Here is a 20,993-nt window from a genome sequence, read left to right on the forward strand (position 1 = left end):
TGAGATAATGCTATAAATGTAAGCACTTCAAAAGATTTTTAATTATGTTGTATTTCTTACTGGAAGTGAAAGAGCTCCATGCAATGAATTAGATTTAGTAATGTTAAGTTTTAACATTTAGAACTTTCACATCCAAAATGGATTAATCCTTTTCCTGTACTGATGACCTCAGAGTCCCGTGTGGCTATATCTTGCTGAAATAGCCTAATAACTACATATAAACTGAAAAATTTAACAGTTTAAAGAATTAATAAATCTGCATCATCAGCTCACTGGAAACTGTATTAACTTTATTTTATTTTTACTCAATTTTAATAATGTGCTGAAGTATTTTGCTTGAATATTTAAAGTTCAGCAAAGCTTTGCTGAACTATGGCTTGATTACTATGAGAGAATATTTTATTAAATATGCAAGCAACTGAAATCATTAGTCTTCCACTACTTTCTTGCTCATGCTGTATAGTTAAAGAGCAAGTCAATATTTCCTTGAGATAAATATAGCTCTTGGTGGTAAAGTATTTGGCCAATGAGGAAGGTAAATTTCTGTTTTGTAAGACTGCAGTGTGTGACTCATTTTGTTCATCGTATCCTGTTTCCTTGTGGAAGGGTACACTTAGAGAAGGCTAGGGAGCAAGGGAGAAACTGAAAAAAAAAATTGTGAGTATATGCCAAGAAGAACAACATAGTTCTTGGAGAGAGCAATGGTAGAACTGGCTGTCTACAAAGTGTTTTTCCTGTGTCCTAGGGAATGTGAGAGATTTATGTGCCTTTGGAAGCTATAGCTCAGAAATGTGAAGAGGTCTGTGCCCTTCTGGAAGAGGAGGCACAGTGGCCAGTAGAGGTTTCCTGGAGCATCTCAAATGGCAGAAGGTATCTCTGTTTAGGCCAGTTAACTGGACCTCAGGAAGCTCATATGTGGGCTCCTCTTTTCCTTTCTGGTGTTTCTGATGTCCCCATAACTGAAGGGGAGCTGCATCACCCTGGATGCTGGTCCCCTGCCTCTCCTCTGGATCAGTGCACTTGGGCTGCCAGGTCACCATAGTCACTTCTCTTTCAAATTCTTCTCCTCATGCTTCAAATTCTCCTCCTTCACATGCTTTCTCACTGAAGGAGTTTTCTGTGGATAATTAAAGAATCATCTCAAATGTGAGAAATACAATCCTTGTGGGCTCAGGATTGCATAGAAGAACTGCAGCAGTATTTTGATTAAGAATATCAGTCTTATTTTACTCCTGATTTACTTTCACAAAGCTTTTTTCCTCAGCAATCTTGTTATGCCATTAGCTTAAGCTGATCAGGAGTGAACCAAAAATTAAAAAAAAAAGTTAATAGGAAGAGTATTAGTTCTCTGGGATCTGGAAGTTATATTTATAGGTATATAGTGTAAATTATTTAATCATATTTTCTGCTATGAAGGGAAAGAATCACTGTATGATTCTAACTATACCAAGTGCACTTGTATTTTGATAAATGTCACAATACAATAAAACCACAGAATGATAATAGTAGGTTTCATACCTACTATTTTGTAGGTATGAAATTGCTTCTCTATAGTTTAACAAAAATAAAAAATAAACAAAAAAATAAACAAAAAAAGACAAAGAAGGAAGTACTCAATATTCTTAAACTCATATCTATTATTATAACTATGAGGTGGAGAAAAATATTTGTATACACTTGAAGTACTTTTGCTTGTTTTTTTTTCCTGCTAAATCAACTCAGGCAGATTATATATACACAGTTATCTTGATGAAATTTACCATATTAGATGAGCTCTAGCCATCCTCACACAAAGACCTCTATTAAAAAGTCTTCTATAATTTTAATAATATACTATGCATCTGTTTAATGGCATTTTGATATCCTAGCTGCTCAATGAATATTTACTCCCCATTGTTTTTCATAGCTCATACTGCCAACAGCATGTTTTCTGTAAGTCAAACTGTTTCTGTGTGCCATAATAAAAGAAAATACAAGCAAACCTCACAGTAGGATTTTTTTAAATATTTAGTTAAGTAGAATAGTCGATTGAACTGTTGCCTTTTTAAGGCAAGAGAAAATAAAAGTTATTTTATTAACAGTATTTTAACAATCTCATTTGGATCATACTAAAACTATTGAAATGTGAGATAAAGAAATGTGAATAGGCTGGCTCATCTATTTGCTAAACATATAACCTATTGTCACTGAAAATTTCTGGACAGTTCTCTTACCTTTAGAAAAGGCTTGCTTTACCCACCAGCAGTTGTAGTGTCATAAAGTGTATTGTACCATAATTTTTTTTTTTAAATTTAGAGATATTTTCTCACCAATTCCCCCTCAGTTAACTTTCCTGGCTACTACTGCTCCCCTTTCTTTTTTGTCTTTTTTTTCCCCCCCTTACCTCAGAAATCAATAATTACCCTAAAATGGTCTTGACTGACTGCCAGGTATCTGCAAAGTAAAATTTAGGTAATGAACTTTCCCATACACCTGGAGTCCACTGCTCCCCATGCTGTCCTGTCACAGTGCTTACTGATGGAGCTCAGCCTGGAGCTTCTCCTAACAGAGTAGATGAAGCAGCAGAGGGATGAGAATGTTCACCATGACAGACAACAAAACATCTACTGAGTGTCAGTAGATGTCTAAGTTAATAAGTAGCCCTGATCAGGTAGATAAATAGCCCATGAAGTCATGTACTTTTCTGGGCTTTTTGAAGAGTACGAAGAATATAAATTAAATGTAAGAGGTAACTGGTATATGTTTTTTTCACATCACTTGCCTTGAAGAAGAATTTGACTGTATCTAGAAACAGATTTCTACTGTTCTGTTCCGATGGTATGACTCTTTTTAAATTTTATTTATTTATCCTTAATTAGTGTGAAATACCACCTCTCCCAGCTTTCATGCATGTTATCTCCAGCACAGTCACATTTCTGGAAATTTGATGGAATTTGACCTGTCATCTTAGCTTGTTTGCTCAGCTTTGCCATAGTAGCCACTCATCACTAGGGCCTGCTTTATCTGTGTGTGTGCAGAGCACACTAGGGAATACACCAGAGCTCTCCTCTACATTTCACAGAGTATCACAGTCGATCTTCATGCCCAGAGCAGTTCTGGGATGCCTCTGTCCAGCTCCCCTGGAAGCACAGAGCACGGCAGAGAAGGGGTGATGTAGCAGAGGGTATGGCTCCACCTGCCCAAGCAGCAGCCTGCAGGGATGAGTTGGGTCTGTGGAGCAGTGGGGCAGTAAGAGGATGGGTGCCGTCTCTGGGTCATGTCTGAGCTCTTGGATCCACTCTGTGACTCCTTCCCTTCTTCTCATTGCACTGTACTGTTGCCTTTGCAAAAGCTTTAGATTGAACCTAAATTAATGATACGCAACAAAACAGAATGGAAATCTACATAATTTGTAATGCACAATGTTTCTGCATAGTGCTCTACAGTATTCAATCAAGAAAGGCAATGCACATAATCAATATCAGTGTAGTCAGCTGAAAAATGTCACTAAGCCTGACATTCTTTTGACTCTTGTCTCTGACACAATGTGTTGCTGAACAGGAATTTGCAGCAAAGGATTTTATGTCTTCCTAAATAATTGATATGCGTAGATTTGGGATACAGCTAATGCTTTTAGGTGAAGATAATGAATGTGTTTAAGTAATTGTTTCCTGACACTTGATTTATCAATTCTTAAAATTTTGAATTTCAATTATATTACTTCTCACAATGTAGGACTCTTTTATGAAAGCTAGTAGTACATTTTGTTGTCCTGAGTTACATGACTTAGTGACAGTCCTATTTAGGCTAGGAATTTTGTGCATCACCCAGTGAAATTTTAAGAAGCTTTTAACTATTAAACCATATGTATGTGCAGCATGCAAGGTAAATACTTTCACCACTTTTATTACTAGAAAAGTAAAATAAATAATCTTTTTGTAGACCTGTTTAGCATAATGGTCTGTTAATCATAAACAAGAAAGAAAAAATTCTAAGAATGCTATACTTGCTGAAGATAAAAGAGTAGTAGTGCTGTTATATGCTAAATTCTATTTTAAAATGTATCTTTGGAAAACACAGAAGGAAAACTGGGAAGGAATTAATTAGCAATAGTGTCCCTTTCAGTGATACATCCTTGACAATTCCAATATTGTTAACTGAGACAAGATTTAGCTCGTAGAATACTGGTACTGCCTGTTACTCTGTTTAATTCAGTCAATGACATTGACAGCTGATTTCTTCATGAACTGAATCAAAAATACACTATTACATACTGAGTTCCTTTAAAGCTGCACTACTGTTATGAATGTAAGTTATGCTTCAATGCTAGTCTCTGTCTGCATGTTGAACTGTAGAAAATCTCATATATATGAGAAATTAAACATGTTCTGTTTTCAGTGACTGTTTCCTCCCTATACCTGTTTTGTAACTTCAAGTTTAACCTAGGTATGTAGACATGATAGATTAAAAAAATCCAATCCAGTTATTTTGATATTTAGTACATTACATCTTTTCATTCAATCAGTAGCCTGAGCTTTTGTTACAATGCAGTGACTGTGCTCACCTTGTCTGGTATGAATAGCTTAAACTTAACCAGGTTGTATTGGAGCACTCACAACTGTAATACTAATTTCAGATAGTTACTTCAGGATAAAATGAAATTTTATTAATTCTGGGAGTCATCTATTGCATATGAAATGTATTTCACTCTCTTACATCATATTTTGTGATTGCATATAGTCTTGTAGCATATGTGCATCCCTTTTTAGTGTCTGTTTAGTGTTTGTTTAAACCTTTCTTAAAATAAAATAATTGTCATTTATATAGTTTCAGATTGTTTTATAGTATGTTTTTCTGTCTAAATGAACACTTCTGAATTGGATAGCTTTAATAAGGATCTGTACTCATTATAGTGTGGCTGTGTGAAATAAAACACATATGGGATCTGGAGCTGGAGCTGCTGCTTCAGCTAACAAACTAATGGAATTGTAATGGAACACTTGGTAACAAAATTAATGGGCTACATTCTTTTCTTTGTCACTAGATCTGTGTGGCTCCATTAGGTCTGATTTGTTCAGGGACTTGAGGAAAGACCTATGAAGACAGTAGTATTTAGCTATGCAGTTGAAAGGAATATATCTTTTTTTCTTTTTCTTTTTTCTTTTCTCTTTTTCCTTTTTTTTTTTTTTTTATTTTTTTATTCATGAGCTAGTTAGTATCTTGTTATACCAAACTTCAGTGAGCTGTTATAAAAAACATCTGTTGTGATATGGTTTTATTTACAAAACAACCTACTGATCCTTATCTTTGTGTTATACTTACATTCATACAATAAGAAGGTCAAAGATCTTTGTTTCTTCTGCCGTTGTTCATTATCCCAGATACTTCAACTAGAAGAAGTGGTTTCTTTGGGATTTCACTGTAACCCACATGATTTTATTGTTATTGAGCACTTTTCCTTCTGCTGCACTTGATAGTAGCATCAAAGTTCAACCATGTACAGAAAATGAAATATAATACAATCATGTTTACTTTCTATTAAAGTATGGATTTTTTGAAGAGACTAATTTACTGGGAGTGTTCTCTGTGAGACCATTTTACAGGGGCAATCTAATATCAAAAGCCAGTGCAACACCTGTCTTAAAGACAAGCAATCTAATTTGACACAGTTAGCTATCCCACACTATATATTTTTGTTAGGTTTTTAAGCTGAAGCAGTGAATAGTTGCCTAAGTGTTTCTATCCTGAGGTTTTCTTTGAGATTTTGGAAACCGAAAAATTTTGGATTTTTTTTACTGTCCTTACTAAACCTGGTTCCTTTAGGCACACTTTTCAATTTTTTCAACACTTTTCAACCTCCACTCAAATTTGGCCTTCCCAGTCTTCCAGCCCTTCACTCTTTCAGTATAGTCAAACTACAGCTAGATGGCTAATAGGGTAGAGGTAGCAGGACTGTGAACTACTATATCTGGAAAAATCAATCAAAGTTATGTGTCTGCTCACATGGTACCATCTATAAATCACCCAGGATTTCTCCATGTTAGACAATTTCTCACTTAATATGTATTGACACCTTTCAAAACCTCTGTGGGGAGCAGCAAGTAAAGTATGATCTGAATAGACTTCTACTGCTACAGAACTGATCCCTGCTATACCCACTGGTTTTGTGTTATGGAACAAAATCTGAGAAGGAAATTTTTGTACAATTGATGTTCCACAGTTCTGAGAATACGAAAGGCTGTATATAAAGTTTCTTTATTACCCTGCATATGAAGAAACAAACAAAAAAAAGTAATTTGAATGTATTACTTCAGAGAATAGAAAGCATAATTTGTAACACTGTGGTTGTTCATATTATTGTTTCTCTTTTTTTATTTGAGAGACTTTTAAAGCTTTGTCTTTTTGTCAATGTTTATCATTGGCCATGGCACCTGGAAGGACTTTGCAGTACTTATAGAATATAACTTAAGAGACTAAAGCAAAAGTGACTCTTCAAAACCAGAAGCTGATACATGCCATTAAAATTGTGATTATCTGGCTGTTGGTGAAATTTCTCAAGTACATTGGTTATAATCTGTGGAATTTATAATTTAGTTCTGGTTTTAGTTTGCTAGGGAGCTATTATTCTCTTTCACTGGCATTTTAGAGGATTTGCTCAATTTAAAAATTTATCTCCTGGCTTAAACATTATGAAACAAATCATTTTCAGATAGTATTTTTTTGTATTTGTTCAGAAGTGTATCTGTATTCAAGCACTTATTCAAGTCCATCTTCAGAGGACTGTTGTGTTGATCCAGTGGTAGGGATTACTGCTGTGCTTTATTATTATGTTCCTATTACTTTTGCTTGTTTTTATTTTCTGTAACTGATCTAGTTATTTCCAGATTTTTTACAGGACTTTATGTAACAAAACGGTAAATGTTCCTTGTCTTTTTCAAGTTTTTATTGAAATAGCTGTTAAATTTTTCACTCAAATCAAAATACCTTGTAAGAAAATAAAAGAAACCAGTCTATTTAATTTTCTTTTCTCTAATTTTGAATGTTGGAGTTCTTTTGAAGCAGAAGTGAAACCAAAATGCATTTAAGATTCATCAAAATCACCACTATCATTTAGGAAAAATAAGAAAAGAAATGCTGAGTGAGGAAAAATGAGATTATTTTTCTGTATTTTGCATCATTTAATGAGAGTTTATCTAGCCTCAATTAGAAAACCAGTGGTAATTTAATATTAGTCAAAACTTCTTTATGAGTAATCTTGCCTGCTACAGAAAAGACACAGAATTCATGGTATGTTGCCTCAAAATCACAACTCCTTTCTGTATTTCACTTAGACTGCTGGTATGGTTACTCCAGTTACAATGATATTGCTATTCTCAGTCCAGTTTATCAAATTAATGCACATCATCTTAGTAAAAGTGCACGTCACATATCTGTTATTTTCTCAGTGTTTATGCTGCCCCTTTAGGTTCCGATTAATTAATTTTTACTTCATATGTAAAAACTTTGATTATACTACAAGATTATTCATATATAAACAAATAAAAGCAACATACACAAGACTGCAACAGTCTAGGCAATTGTTACTAACCACTTGAAAAACTGTTGCAGCTAAACAAGCTAATTCCAAATTCCATTTAGGGAAGGGAAATCTGGGCAAAGCCTGAAAAGTTAATCTTGAGGGCTTGCAGTGTTGGTACAAGGTCTACAGCTTGCTACTAGCAATGGCAATACTGGTATACAGGGCTACAATAAAAACCAAACATTCTTCCTTGTATTTTTGTCTTATTACTTCTGATTAGCAGATGGACTGGGTAGGAAGGAAGTCTAGTTTTAGGAAAGATTAGTGAGGACTGGGGTCTTCAATTCTGGGTTGCTGTTTCTAAGGTTATATTCATTGGAACTGTATTTTCCTTTTTTAATGCTCTGCCAGGGGAGGTTTAGGTTGGATTTAGGAAGAAATTCTTTGCAGAGAGAGTGATCAAGTGTTGGAGTGGGCTGCCCAGGGAGGTGGTGGATTCTCCATCCCTGGAGGTTTTTGAGAAGAGACTGATGTGGCACTCAGTGCCATGCTCTGGTAACCACAGCAGTAGTGGGTCAAGGGTTGGACTTGATGATCACAGAGGTCCTTTCCAACCTGGCTGATTCTGTGATTCTGTGAAAAAAGAAGCAAAGAGAAATATGTAGGTGATGCACATAATTTAAACTCACAACTAGGACCAGTAATAGTACTTGAATTTCACAGGTCTTGTAGACTTTGCAAATCCTGAGAAAATTGATAATATCCTTTTTTGGGTCACATCCTCATCTGAACCTTTGTTTTTCTTGAAATCTGAATTGAGGACCTGGATTTCCATAGAAATTTTGGTGTGTGCCACTGCATGATACATACTGAATTCTTGCAGTATGAATGCTGCTATTAGAACTGATTTTTAGAAAAGGCACCATGGAATGAGACACTGAAGATGTTGAACAGAAAACAGACAAAAACAAGTGGAGAGTACAGTCTGTAAATCAATGAATATTTTAAAATTATATAGTTCTGAACCAGAAGAAACAATAGTAATATAACTGTCTAGACTAATGAAGGTGCATTTATTCCAACCTGGTAGAACAAAATGAGCAAGATAGTTGTAAATACCACTGCAGATAGCACTATCAAGCTTCGGCTTACCTCTCACTAATGTAGTGCCAAAACTAATCAGTCTCCACACAACTAACATACTAAAACCAAGCAGACTCTGAGGAAATATGCTTTTATTGCAGTAACAGTATCAAAACAGTATTATTCATTCAAAACTTATTTTGCAGATAAAATTGTTGAGCTAAAAAAATGACTTTTCAGTTGTTTTATTAAATATCCAAAGTTTTATTGAAAAACAAAAAAACAAACCAAACAAAAACAAACAAAACCCCCTCATTAATGCCTAAACAGCTCAAGTTAGAGAGAAGGATATAGATTCAATTCAACATAGTGTATACTCTTGCCAGGGCAAGAATAAGAAATAGATCATAATGATCAGAATCATAGAAACATATAATGGTTTGGGTTGGAAGGGACTTCTAAAATTCATCTAGTCACAGCCCCCTACAGTAAACAGAGATGTCCTCAATTAGATCAGATTGCTCAGAGCCTTCTTCAGCCTCACCTTGAATATCTCCAGGGATGGGCAACCTGCTTCATTGTACCACTACTATAATGTAAAAATAAAAATAAATTATTTAAATTGCTGGCATCTTTTACCGTGTAATATTTTCCTCAAATAATTTCTTCCTGTAGTTATTTTTCTTATAGTTAAGACAGTATTTCAAATGGCTGAAGTAACTAATATCTGTAAGGGAATTGATAAATCTCTTTTTTAATACATTATTTTGGTATTTCACTGTTACAACAGAAAATGCAGCTTCTCAGTTCACCCTTCATCCATATCTAACCTTGATGAGGATAAACCCATTAACAAGGACAGGTTATTATATGTGAGCAATTCTGTTCTTCCTCAGTGAAATTCATGGCTTCTGTGGTAACTACAGAATAATAATAGGCAACAGACAAAAGTTATTAAGGTTGTTTGCAGAAGTCAGACATCAAGGTGGTTTTAAATTGAGCCTTGAAGTTATTATAAAAGAAGTCCTATAGCATCAATGTCATTTGTTGTTTGGTAAAGACTTCTACAGCCCAACAATACCCATTTTTCCTTTTTAAGACTAGCCATGTTCTCCTGTAAATCAGGTTTATAGGAAGGATATTTCTTTATTAGTTTCAAGTCAGGTGATGATCAGTAGAAGTAATCCTCTGGGTAAAATTATTCCAAGTCTCAGCTTCAAACAAGTTTTATTCATTTATTATATTCTCAGTCTGTGCAGACCTCCTACTGGCATCAGTAACAAGCAATGCACTAAGGAAAACACAGAGCATTGAAAATGAGATGTTATTTGTGTTTGAAAAGAGTATTTTAACATTTTTCTCTGTACTAATGCTGTCACATTTTATATGCAGTGGTGGGGGTTGCTGTGGTTTTATATTTTGGCACCAGCTGTAATGTGAATGCCATCATGCTGTATACACAGGAAACAAATCCCAGTGGTAGTATTACATTTGCAGACCACTTTATGAGATTCATTGAGTTAAAGGATATTGTGTATTTCATAAATAACCAACAAACTACACAGAAGTCTTAAAAAATAATCCTATCACTAGGAGTTACCACTTAGCAGCCTGTCCTTCACTTACATGTAAGAAAAAAACCTGCAATGGATTTGGAAAAAAAGTGATTCCTGAAAGGGATCAAGCAAGTGAAATATAATGCTAGGCTTCAGTTTAAGTGATCTACTTTAGGTTCTTTTAGATATTTTGCATTATTAAGTAACCGAATTGCACTCAAGTAATTTAGCACCTGCTTCATCAAGATACAGAATATGGAATTAGATCTAGACCTCTTCAGCTTCACTGATTTGATTACGTGGCAGAGAGAGACTGGTGAATATACATTAATCCTATGAAATTAAATCAAGGAAATTATCTGAAGATATTCCTAGGGGCCTATTTGGTGTCTCTTTGCATAAAACACTGTATTACCTGCTTACTGAAATAACTTTTTTTTTTTTTTTTTTTTTTTTCTGTGATAAGAAATTGAAAGGAGCTGAAGAACTGAATTGACATAAAAATCTAAGCAGAAAAGTATGGGTTCCAATCAGAAACACATTTAATTTCTGTCTCTGAAAAGAGCCAATGCCAGATCATTAGAGCATAAAACCAAAATAATTATATAATTTTTCCTTCAATGTTTCATAATGTGGAGTTTAGAGACTACGCTGTTGCTTTGTTTATGTTCAATTATGTTTGATGGACTTTGCTTCTAATGGTATTTTCTGAACCACTTCTTTTCTTCTTTTCTGGTGTAATCAGTATGCAGTGTAATATATGCAAGTATGATGTAATCATGCACTCTCTGAAGAAATATTTAAGACAATGTCATCTGATGTTTCCTCATTGCTATAAGAAATTATGACCTTAGAAGCAAACAAAGCTTATGTTCTTTATTCCCACCATTCATAATTTTATAAACTTCTAACCTTGTTGTCTATTTACTGTTTATAGTCTTAATTACTTCATTTTTTCACATAGACATTCCAATATTTATAACCATGCTTTGTCCTGGCTGGAACTTTACTATTGGCACTGGATGTTTGATATTTGGTTTGAAGCTTATTGTTTAAAATTGTCTCACAAAGAAGTCTAAACAAATAATTTAAGATGCAGAAATCTATCCTGTAGGCTTTTTAAAATAAGTGAGATTACTAAATACCAAATTACTTAGTTTCTGTTTTAAGTATTGATGTTGAAGGCCTGCCTTCTTAACTCAATCTGAAAATATGACCTTTCTATTCTCAATTATTCTTAGTCAAGACATTTTATACTATATTTGAAAAGGCATTTATTTGCAGTATTCTTAAGTTTTCTAAGCAATTCTGTTTTCTAAATGATGCCACCTATAAGTGTAAAAAATGTTAATTTTATATTGATTTACTGAATTAACATGTTATTGACATAAAATTATTAAGTAAAGCAATTATAAATAATAAGATGATAAAAAGTATTTGCAAAACATATGATCAACATGTAACTAGTCCTAAAACTTAAATATTTAATCTGTAGGTGTGTTTCAAATAATTCTATCAGTTACTCATTTTTCCCTGGGGAAATATTTGTGAATCAGAGTAATTTTCACTTTGAGCCAAAGTGAGGCTTTGAAGGATAGTGATAAATAGAAAGTATAGTATGTTTAGAAAAGCCCCTGTCCTTGTATGATTACTGTATGTATCTCAAATATGAGACAAAAAACCCCTGAAACCAGAACAATCAACAAAGCTTTTGGTGGATTATAAAAACCTTACATGTTTTGACCAGTTGTTTTCCTTTAAGCTGAAAAAATATTCTTAGTTCATGTTTGCTAAAGCCAGTGCATTTCAGTGAGCTGTTTTAAGTTCTTTGAAATGTTTTATCAAAAATGTAACTTGTCACTGAAGCAGTTTTTCCTTTCCTTTCATTACATGCATGAGGGGCTGCTTTTGCATGCAGAGTTCCCTGCTTTGTATTCTCCCATTTCTCTAACAAATTATCATATGCTTTCTATTTTCCACAATGTATTTGATCTGCAATGTCTAATAATCTCCCTGGTTTGTATTTTGATTGTAGGTTTCACTTGGACTTCTACATGCTCGAGCTACTCATATCCTCTGGCCTCCTCAACGCTGGCAGAAGTTACAGCCAGAGCTACCCGTGGAGCGCAAACCACTCCAGAGAGAACAGGATTAATCTCAATATTGAGAAGGAAAACCACTAAAGTGAAGTTTAACCTGGATGAGTTGCAGTGGTTATATCATCATCCATAAGAGCTTTGTCAAGTGTGCATTAGCGTCAGGTACTATATCAGCAAATGCATGTGACACGTTCATGTTAAAACATCAACTCAAGTGTAAGAGATTTTTTGTTTTGTTTGTTGTTTGGTGCTTTTTAAAAATCTCAAACAATGATGTATATTGAGTTATGCTGGGTTCAAATAATCGGTTCTAGAAGATTTGAATGGTCACTTTCTCTGGAAACAGGAAAATGCTTGACTTGTTATGTCTGTACCTGTGCTTCTCTGGATAAGAAATTATTACAGCCTTCAATAAAATGTTTTCATCTTTTATATTCAACTTGTTTCTTCAGTAACTGAACAGATACACTATTATTTTTATGGATTGCATATGAAAAGAAAACTATCACATAATATGCTTTGGATTGTCCTACAATTTCTAATACTGAAGAATTGGTAGCTCTGTAGCTGAAAAGTCAGTCATATGTGCCATAATTTTTTTTCAAAATACTAATGAGACTTCTTTTTAATGTAGCTTGTGTTTATTATTAAATTTAGTACATATTTTAAATTTCTCTTCCAGGAGTGTTTGATGTAAACATTCTTTGTATATCTTGCTGAAGTGGATATTTATAAAAAACATACAATTAATACTATAAATTTATAATTATATATTATAAAAACACTCTGTGAATATGCTGTAACGTTTCTGCACAACTTATAAGTGAAAAGAACTTGAAAAATTACACATTTTCAGCTGCAGGTTAATATGAGCTAGCTTATTTTCATATTTATTGAATTTTCTTCAGATTGGATAGTACTTTAGAAATTTAACAAATCACACAAAAGATCTTTAAACATTTCAGCTAAAATTGTGCAATTATCAGAACTTCAGAGAAGATGAAATTAAGTCTCTAGGTCTTTGAAGAAACACATCTGTGTATCAGTTAGATGATAGGTTCAGTCACCATGAAAACCCTCTCTTACTGTCTAATCTTAAAGCCTTCAGCTCTGTAGGTTTTCTGAACACTTTACTGTCTGTGCCATGAATTTTCTTTGTTCCAAAAAGCTGAATTTAGGTCTCTGAATTTAGTTTAAATTAATGCAGTGTTTTTGTCTGTTAATTAGAGTAAATTCACAATCCTGTTGATTGGCATAGGCTGATTGAAAACAGTCATTTGCAAGGTTTTTTTATTATTATTTTCCAAATTAACTCAGAAAACTGAAATGAGTTCAAGAAATTTACCACAGTTGTAATTAATTTTGGTGACAGAGGGGCAAACGCACATCCATGAAAAGTGAAAAAAAGAGACAGAGAAAGAGAAGCAGAACAAGACCAGATTAGACCAACATTATTTCTGTCAGTTGTTCAGACCTTCATTTCCCTTTCCACTACTTCAGTCCCTCTCTCTTCCTCCTCTTGGGTATTATCTGGGCAGAAGTCCTTACACACAGTGACAAGCTGGAAAGTTTGGTTGGCTGTTCTGATTGACAGGTACCTACTCAGCAAATTCAGTGCCAGCAAGTTATCAACAACAAAGGCATTTGTTCATCAGTTATTATCTTAATTATATTTCTTTGTTCAGGGCTCACCTCTAGGGACAGCCTCACTCACCAGCTGGTCTGACTTGGTGCTGGCTGCTCTCATTCACTGACAGAACATCCTCTTTGCATCTCATATTGTCACCAGAAGCATATGGGCTTCCCAGCCTTTGCTCACCCCAGCCCATAGTGCCCCAGACAGGAAAATCACTAGAAATTTGGTTTAATGAGAAGATGAGACAGACTGAACAGATCAGGCTCAGGTATTGACAGACCAGCATGTTTATGTGCAAGTCACTTCTTTCATATTCTTCTCTCTTTTCCCAGACTTTTGCATACTTTTTCCAAACCCCTTTGTTTCCCCCACTCTAGTCCCCTAAACATCCCAAGGCAAGTCTTTGTACAGTACTCAAGCATTCTTCCCAGAACCCCACCACAAACTCTCTACCCCTGTGCAGTTTTACCACGCTGTGGGACAGCCCAAGGAGCTTTCCCACTGACTCTCAGTGTCTGCTGTCCCCTGTGGGGCTGGTGCAGGAGCTCATGCCTCTGACTGGGATATTGAATTCTGCCCAACCACCATCATGCTTCTGTTCTCCTTCATGGCTGTGAGGATAAGACTTTTACACTCTCCTGACTACTCTGTGATCCCCAGAGGAGCTATGCCATGGTATTTGGCTTTCCCCAGCTGCCATTGCTCCTCTGAGCTCCTCTGTCTGTGAGGAGACCACCTCTTTATCACGTAATCTTATACAACCTATCAAAGTTTAAATGTCCCAAGTATTCAACTGTGACATGCCTAGAGGAATATGTACTAATATATATATTTGCATACATATCTTTATAAATATTTATGAATTTATTCGGATATGTAGGATTAACATGATGGAATAGAGAACAGACTAAGCACAGGAAACAATATTTCTCCTCCATTCATCTACAGTATGAATTTAAGCACCAGGTTCAGAAAAGAAAAATAAGGGACAACTAGAGAAACAACAAAAATGAAAAGAAACCAGAAAAATATGACCTATGAGAATTGTTAGATGAACTTGGGTCTATCATTTAGTATGGAGAGCTTGAGAGCCTGAGCTACAATCTTCAATAACATGAAAGGTTCTGTAAAGTGGAAGAGAATAATTGGTTCTCCAAGATTATTGTGAATCAACATACTTACAATGAAAAAGAGGACTTCAGACATGGAGAAAAAAAATTGAATTAAAAAAACAAAACAAACAAAAAACACCAATAGGCTATGTTTAATTGGAAAGTTTTATGTTTTTTTATCAGAGCTGTTTGTACTTAGTGGCAGGAGAATGGATTTTGAGATGCATGTCAGCTATTTTATACATTCTCTGATTAGATTTTCTTTGACTGGTAAACTTGGTGGTTCCTTTGATGCTGGGCAGGCATGCAGTTACATCAATATCTACTTCCTTTAGACTTACAGGATGCAATATATGCAGCCTAACAGAATTACAATACCCCCATGTACCACTTCCTTATAATAAGCATCTAAAGAATCTGATTCCTGTAAGGGAGCTGTTTTGCTACATAATGGCATCAGATTAATGTGCATGACATTTCACATCATTGCATAGCTTAGTGAATGGAAATAGCTGATTGAAATCATAAGCACTAGAGTAAGATGGCATAACAGGTCATTCAGTATCCAGAGCATGAAGAGCAAACCAATATTGCCAAAACAAAAAGACCAAGCAGCAACAATAACATACAACCATAATTTAAAGGTTTTTCTATTTTATTGGTATATTAATATACTTGATTTTCAGCCTTCAGATATGAAATATGAGAAACCTGATCTGGCAGTAATTAAATCTGTGGCAAAATTCTCACACACTCAGGCCGTCATGGCTGGCTTTCTATGCAGGCATCTTCAACCATAGACCTTCTGGTGTTTTGGTGCTGGGTCATATCTGAAATGCAATAAGAAGTTGGTTTAATAGGAGTCAAATAAGGATGTGAACAAATGAGAAGCTGGACATTAAAAAATGAAAAGATGGTGGGATATTTTAAAACTTTATTTATTAATTTATTTTTAATTTTTTTTAATGCATGAGGAGTCACATAAATACCTTTTCTATGGCCCAAGACATAAATTGTCTTGAGTGGATGCCAGACTGCACTTAGAGATCAAGGAGAGGTGTTGCAAGCTGATCAGGAATTGGTACTCTTAGAAGACATGAGCAGCTACATCTGACAGAGTGACAGAGCAAAGCTATGTACCTCAGCAATGTCCAAGCATTGCAGCCTCATACAGAAACCCAAAATGCCAACTGAAAAAGTGAAAAGCTGGTACAAGGAATGAATGATCACCTAATGCATATGAGGATCCTTGAATTCAAGTTTTCCTCTGAAAGAAACACCGTAGCAGCAGTTGTGTTGAGTTTTTTCCATCTAGCCATCCTTTAAGATAATATATCTAAATAATATAATATGAAGATTATCACTCTGTCATGGCATGAACAAAGCACTATGTGTTCAAGTCTGAAGGCATTACAAAATGGATAACTTGTGCTTTAGTGAACAGTTTACACTGCTTGGCTCCTCAGGTATTAAGACTAATGATATAATGTACTTACCAGATGTCAGAAACTGCATCTGAGACATACAAAATCAAAGTAATATAATAAAGGCAAAGGATAAGAAACATCAGCTCTTGTTATGCAGAATTTTGGTTCTCACAAATCTTTTTTATTCCTTTAAATTTGTTTACCACACTAAAATCAGGAAGAATTCTGAGCAATTCCAGGATGAGGCCTGGTCTAGTAAAAAGTGTCCCTGCCCATGCAGGAGCATTGGAACTGGGTGATCTTTAAGGTCCCTTCCAACCCGAACCATTCTATGACTCTCTGATTCTATACTACAAGTATAATAGCTCTCAGACTCTCAGAGGCATCATTCTATAGGCTTGTTGTCTGTTGTTGATTTGTGTAAATAACATGTACCATCAATTTCTAAGCATTTTATTGAAGCTGTGCTTTTGTGCATAAATAAGTTAAAGTTCTTGAAACAAACTAGAAGGCAAAGTCTTCAAGTAAACTACGTGGCGATATTTTAGAGGACAGACTGGGAACCCCAGAGATAGCAGAGCTGAAATTCTCATCTCCTCATCTGTATTCAGTAATTCCTTTGTCTGAAGTAAATGTTCAGATTATTAAATCCGGTACCACAGTTACAAAATCAATTTTATCTAGTGTTTTCCAATGTTTTTAATTTAAAAAAAAATACTGTGTAGCCTATTGTGAAAGTTTCAGTAATCTTTTATGCTGCTGAATGCTGTGGGTTTATTTGTTTATTAATTTGTGGAATAAAAGATGAGCCAGAAACTGGTTTGTGTAACTGCACCTCAAGAGACTGTTATAGAGAACACTACACAGAAAATATTGGCAATACTCAAATTATGTCACCATTCAGAGGCCTTCTTTATTGGAATTTATTAAGAGTGTTGGATGAGTGTTCAACTTTGGATTATTTCATTACTAAAAAGCTGAAAGTGCAGAACACTTGAAGAATGCAGCACCAGTATGTCGATATGAGGTTTTCCTGATTGTAGAGGGACAAAACCCTTTAATTTAAAAAATTGTTTAATTTATGACAACTTGTTGGAACTATATTAACCCACCACATCATGTACTCTCTTCCTCATCCCACTCACAAATGTCTCAGCATTTTATTTAACACCTAACCTTTTCTCATATTCTTGTATTAAATGTCAAAATTGAATTTTGCATCCTTTGGGAGCTAAAATGTGCCACTTATATTTTTTCTTATACATATTTAAATTAATAAATGAAACATATAAAAAGCACATTTTAGCACTCCCTATAGTTTTATCTTTTGATTATAAGGATTAATCACACAAATGGTTCTGAGTTTATTGTAGGATTGCGATGCCTCAGGATCTAAGATTAGACTGTAGTGCTTAACTTTTTAACCTGCTTTTGATGAGCCTATAATTAAAGAAATACATTTCCTTTATTCTCCTGCATTCTTCCCGTGTTATGATTGGGTCATTCTGAATCTGGCATGAGATATCTTAAGGGTTCAGATAAGTAGCCCATTTGTCCCATAACCTGTTCCTCACAGGGGTCAGAAAGTTATACTTCCTGTAATGAAGGGTTTGGAATAACCTGCCATAAAGGAAATTGCTTTTCAGTTAATGCATCCTGAGACATGAAAGTTTAAATCCCTTACTTATCTTATATCCTTTCTAATGTGACTGAATGATCTCATTATTTATACAAAGGTCTAATGCTAACTTCTACAACATCTGAAAAGTCTCAGATTGCAAATAGCAAATGGATGAACAAAATCTGAAATTTTTAGCCTTAACTTCTGTAAACTTTTTTTATCCCCTGTGTTAAGATTGGAGCAATTATTTCTTCGTTGGCTGCTTCTATTTGTGTGTTACTTGGCCCTTAGTAACTGAAAGATTTGGTAAATGGAAATGCTTTTCTTTCCACTCTCTTACTCTAGTGACAAAAAAATACTCTATATATCCTCATAAAACACTGTGTGAAGTACCTGTGAAGACTGATAGAAATGTCATTTATTATTATCATGATGTTTTACACTTCATGAGTGTTACTGTTAAAGGTTACAGAGAATCAGTTTTCAGATGGCTGTACGTGAGCAAACTTAGGGACTAGGGTCAATATACATGAAATCCTAAGGTTCAGAATGCTTGAGTCCTATCATAGATGCTTTATTCTATACCACCCAGATTCCCTGGAAAATTAACAGGAAGATTCCTGCTCTGGAGTGCCAGACTCAAAATAGGTGCAGACCAAGAAGGGCAGTACTTAATCATTTTGCTTAAGCCTATGTAGGCAAAATTGAAACTACACCTTCAATCTTCTGTGTAGTTATTTATGGCTATTTATGGCTACTTGATGTATAAGAGATACCAAGTTCTCCATAGAAATAAACTCAGATTCTCATAGTGTCCTGGTTTGGGCCAGGATAAAGGTGGTTTTCTGTTTCTGTACTTTTGCTTTTAGCTAAGTCTCTTGTAAGTAGTTGCACTTGCTGAAATTAACAGCAAGTTTCTCAGACAGTGTGTGTGCTTTCAGGACTGATAACACTTGATGTTTATAGTTACTGCTAGAGACTGGTATGCAGAGCCAAGGACACAGAGGCCCCACCTGAACCCTCCTTTAGGGAGGAACGGACAAGATAGATGCCAGAATTGACCAAACAGAGTATTCCATCCCATATACGTCACACTCAGTATAAATTTGAGGCATCACGTGGGCCGAGCCGGATCTTTTCCTGCTTCCCTTCCTTCACCCGGCATCCTGGAAGGATCCTGTCCATTCGTCTGCCTGTGGTCCTGATCCGTGCCAGCCCATATCTGTGTGTTCCTGCCTCCAGTTCCCGACTGCTGCCGACTCCAGGATTCCAGCCTGGACTTTCCCAGGGCTGCCCTACAGCCTCGGTGGTGACGTGAGAATTATTGGGGGAAAGGGGGGAGGAATGTGGTTTCCATTTTCCTGTATATTTGTATATATTTAGTAATTTTACCTATTTACCATTACTGTTTCATTAAAGTTGTGTAGTTTAGTTTCCAACCCATAAATCTCTCTCCCTTATTCTCTCTCCTTTCTCTATCAAGGAGAGACAGATTAATAGAGAGTGTCTGTTATTTGGTTTAATTGCCGGGCCAGTGTTAAACCGTGACACATAGCAAACCTCAACCATTTACCTGAGGCTGTACTCATACGCAGGGCCCTGCTTGCTTTAGAAGAAAGGTCCCTTTCAGAACATGCTGCAGGACCTATTCACTCTCAAAAGGTGCCAGTCTTGTTTCAGTATCTCTAAAAGAGCCTTTGGTTGTGTCAGTTAAGTTTTATGAATCTCAGGCTTGACTTTTTAATATAATTTAGTTCTCTGCACATCAGTTTGCCATCAGAAAAACTTACATAAGTCAAAATCAAAGCTGATTTTTCTCCTAGTTCTGCTTGAATTTTATTACACAGATTAATGTTGACCTTCGCTTTGATGTCACAAAATTATGAAGTTGCAGGTTTCCTGTGTTCCTTTCTTGATAAATTGTTCACAGTTGGAGACTACTCAGGATGACACTGACTTTTATATTTTAAAAAGATTTTCGACCAAATCTAATGGTTATTTTTTTCACAGCATTGTTGAAAAGAAGATTTAGATATTTTAATTTACGTTTATCAGTCAAGGTATACAGGATTCTCACATTATTCACAAGGAGACTATCTACATAACATCACTCTATATGTGAGTTTAAAAGTTCATAGTCAAGGCAACCTGTGCTTTGTGTTAACTCAGTTGTGGATTGTTGTTAGCTTATGAAGCTTATTATCTATTAATGAAGAGATCCCATTCATGATGCCTACTCTTGAAATTAGTAGGAGTTTTATGTGAGCAAATGGAACAATATGTACTTTTCTCATTTCTCAAATGTTCACTGAAAGAAATTCAAAAGATTTGTTCTAGGTCTTAGCAACTAAATTGAAAATTAATTATGTAAGTATGCGAAGTCTTTTTTAATCCATGCTAAACTCAGTAGTACCTAGAAAGCTTAACAAAAATTAAGAATTCCTGCTGTCTCTCTACAGCTGGTTTAAATGTGTTTGGATTGCCTTATGACAGAATTCCAAATCTGACATCGAGTCCTCAATAACTGGGTGCCAAGCATGAAAATCACTGCAAGTGTGTGATACTAAATTTTCTCTCATTTGGTCTTTTTCTAATGGGATAAAAAATTGAAAATTATTTCCTCTACCTTTTTTTCTATTAATAAGCTGTATTTTAAACCCTTCTCAGAGGCAGGAAGATGAAAGCTTTTAAAAAACACTGAAAACTTCTGATGGCATTTTCCAAAAATACTTAAATACACAAGTAAATGCATTACCTTGATTGAGAGGTAATGGAATTTTTTAACCTAAATCATCTTGGGATAAATCCAAAGAGCTATTTTGGCATCTAGCAGTCAGCACAAGTTCTTTATCCTATCACTTAGCCACAGTGAGTCTAATGTCTGCTGCATATTTATTTTTCCTTCTCTCTCAAACACACACAGATGATACTTAATATTGTAAATATCTAAGGCATGAAAAG

The 20,993-nt window shown here is 35.1% G+C and overlaps 1 protein-coding gene across 1 annotated transcript in view; it reads left to right on the forward strand.

Moving 5' to 3' along the window:
* Nucleotides 1-17,065, forward strand: part of IMMP2L (inner mitochondrial membrane peptidase subunit 2) — a 435,451-nt gene extending 418,386 nt beyond the window's left edge. The window contains exon 6 of the mRNA XM_030464700.1: nt 12,173-17,065. Coding sequence (XP_030320560.1) covers nt 12,173-12,292 — 120 coding nt within the window. The 3' untranslated portion in view covers nt 12,293-17,065. The remainder of the gene's footprint in view (nt 1-12,172) is intronic.
* Nucleotides 17,066-20,993: the final 3,928 nt, after the last annotated feature.

This window comes from Calypte anna, chromosome 1 (genome assembly GCF_003957555.1).
Source record: "Calypte anna isolate BGI_N300 chromosome 1, bCalAnn1_v1.p, whole genome shotgun sequence".
Taxonomy (NCBI): domain Eukaryota; kingdom Metazoa; phylum Chordata; class Aves; order Apodiformes; family Trochilidae; genus Calypte; species Calypte anna.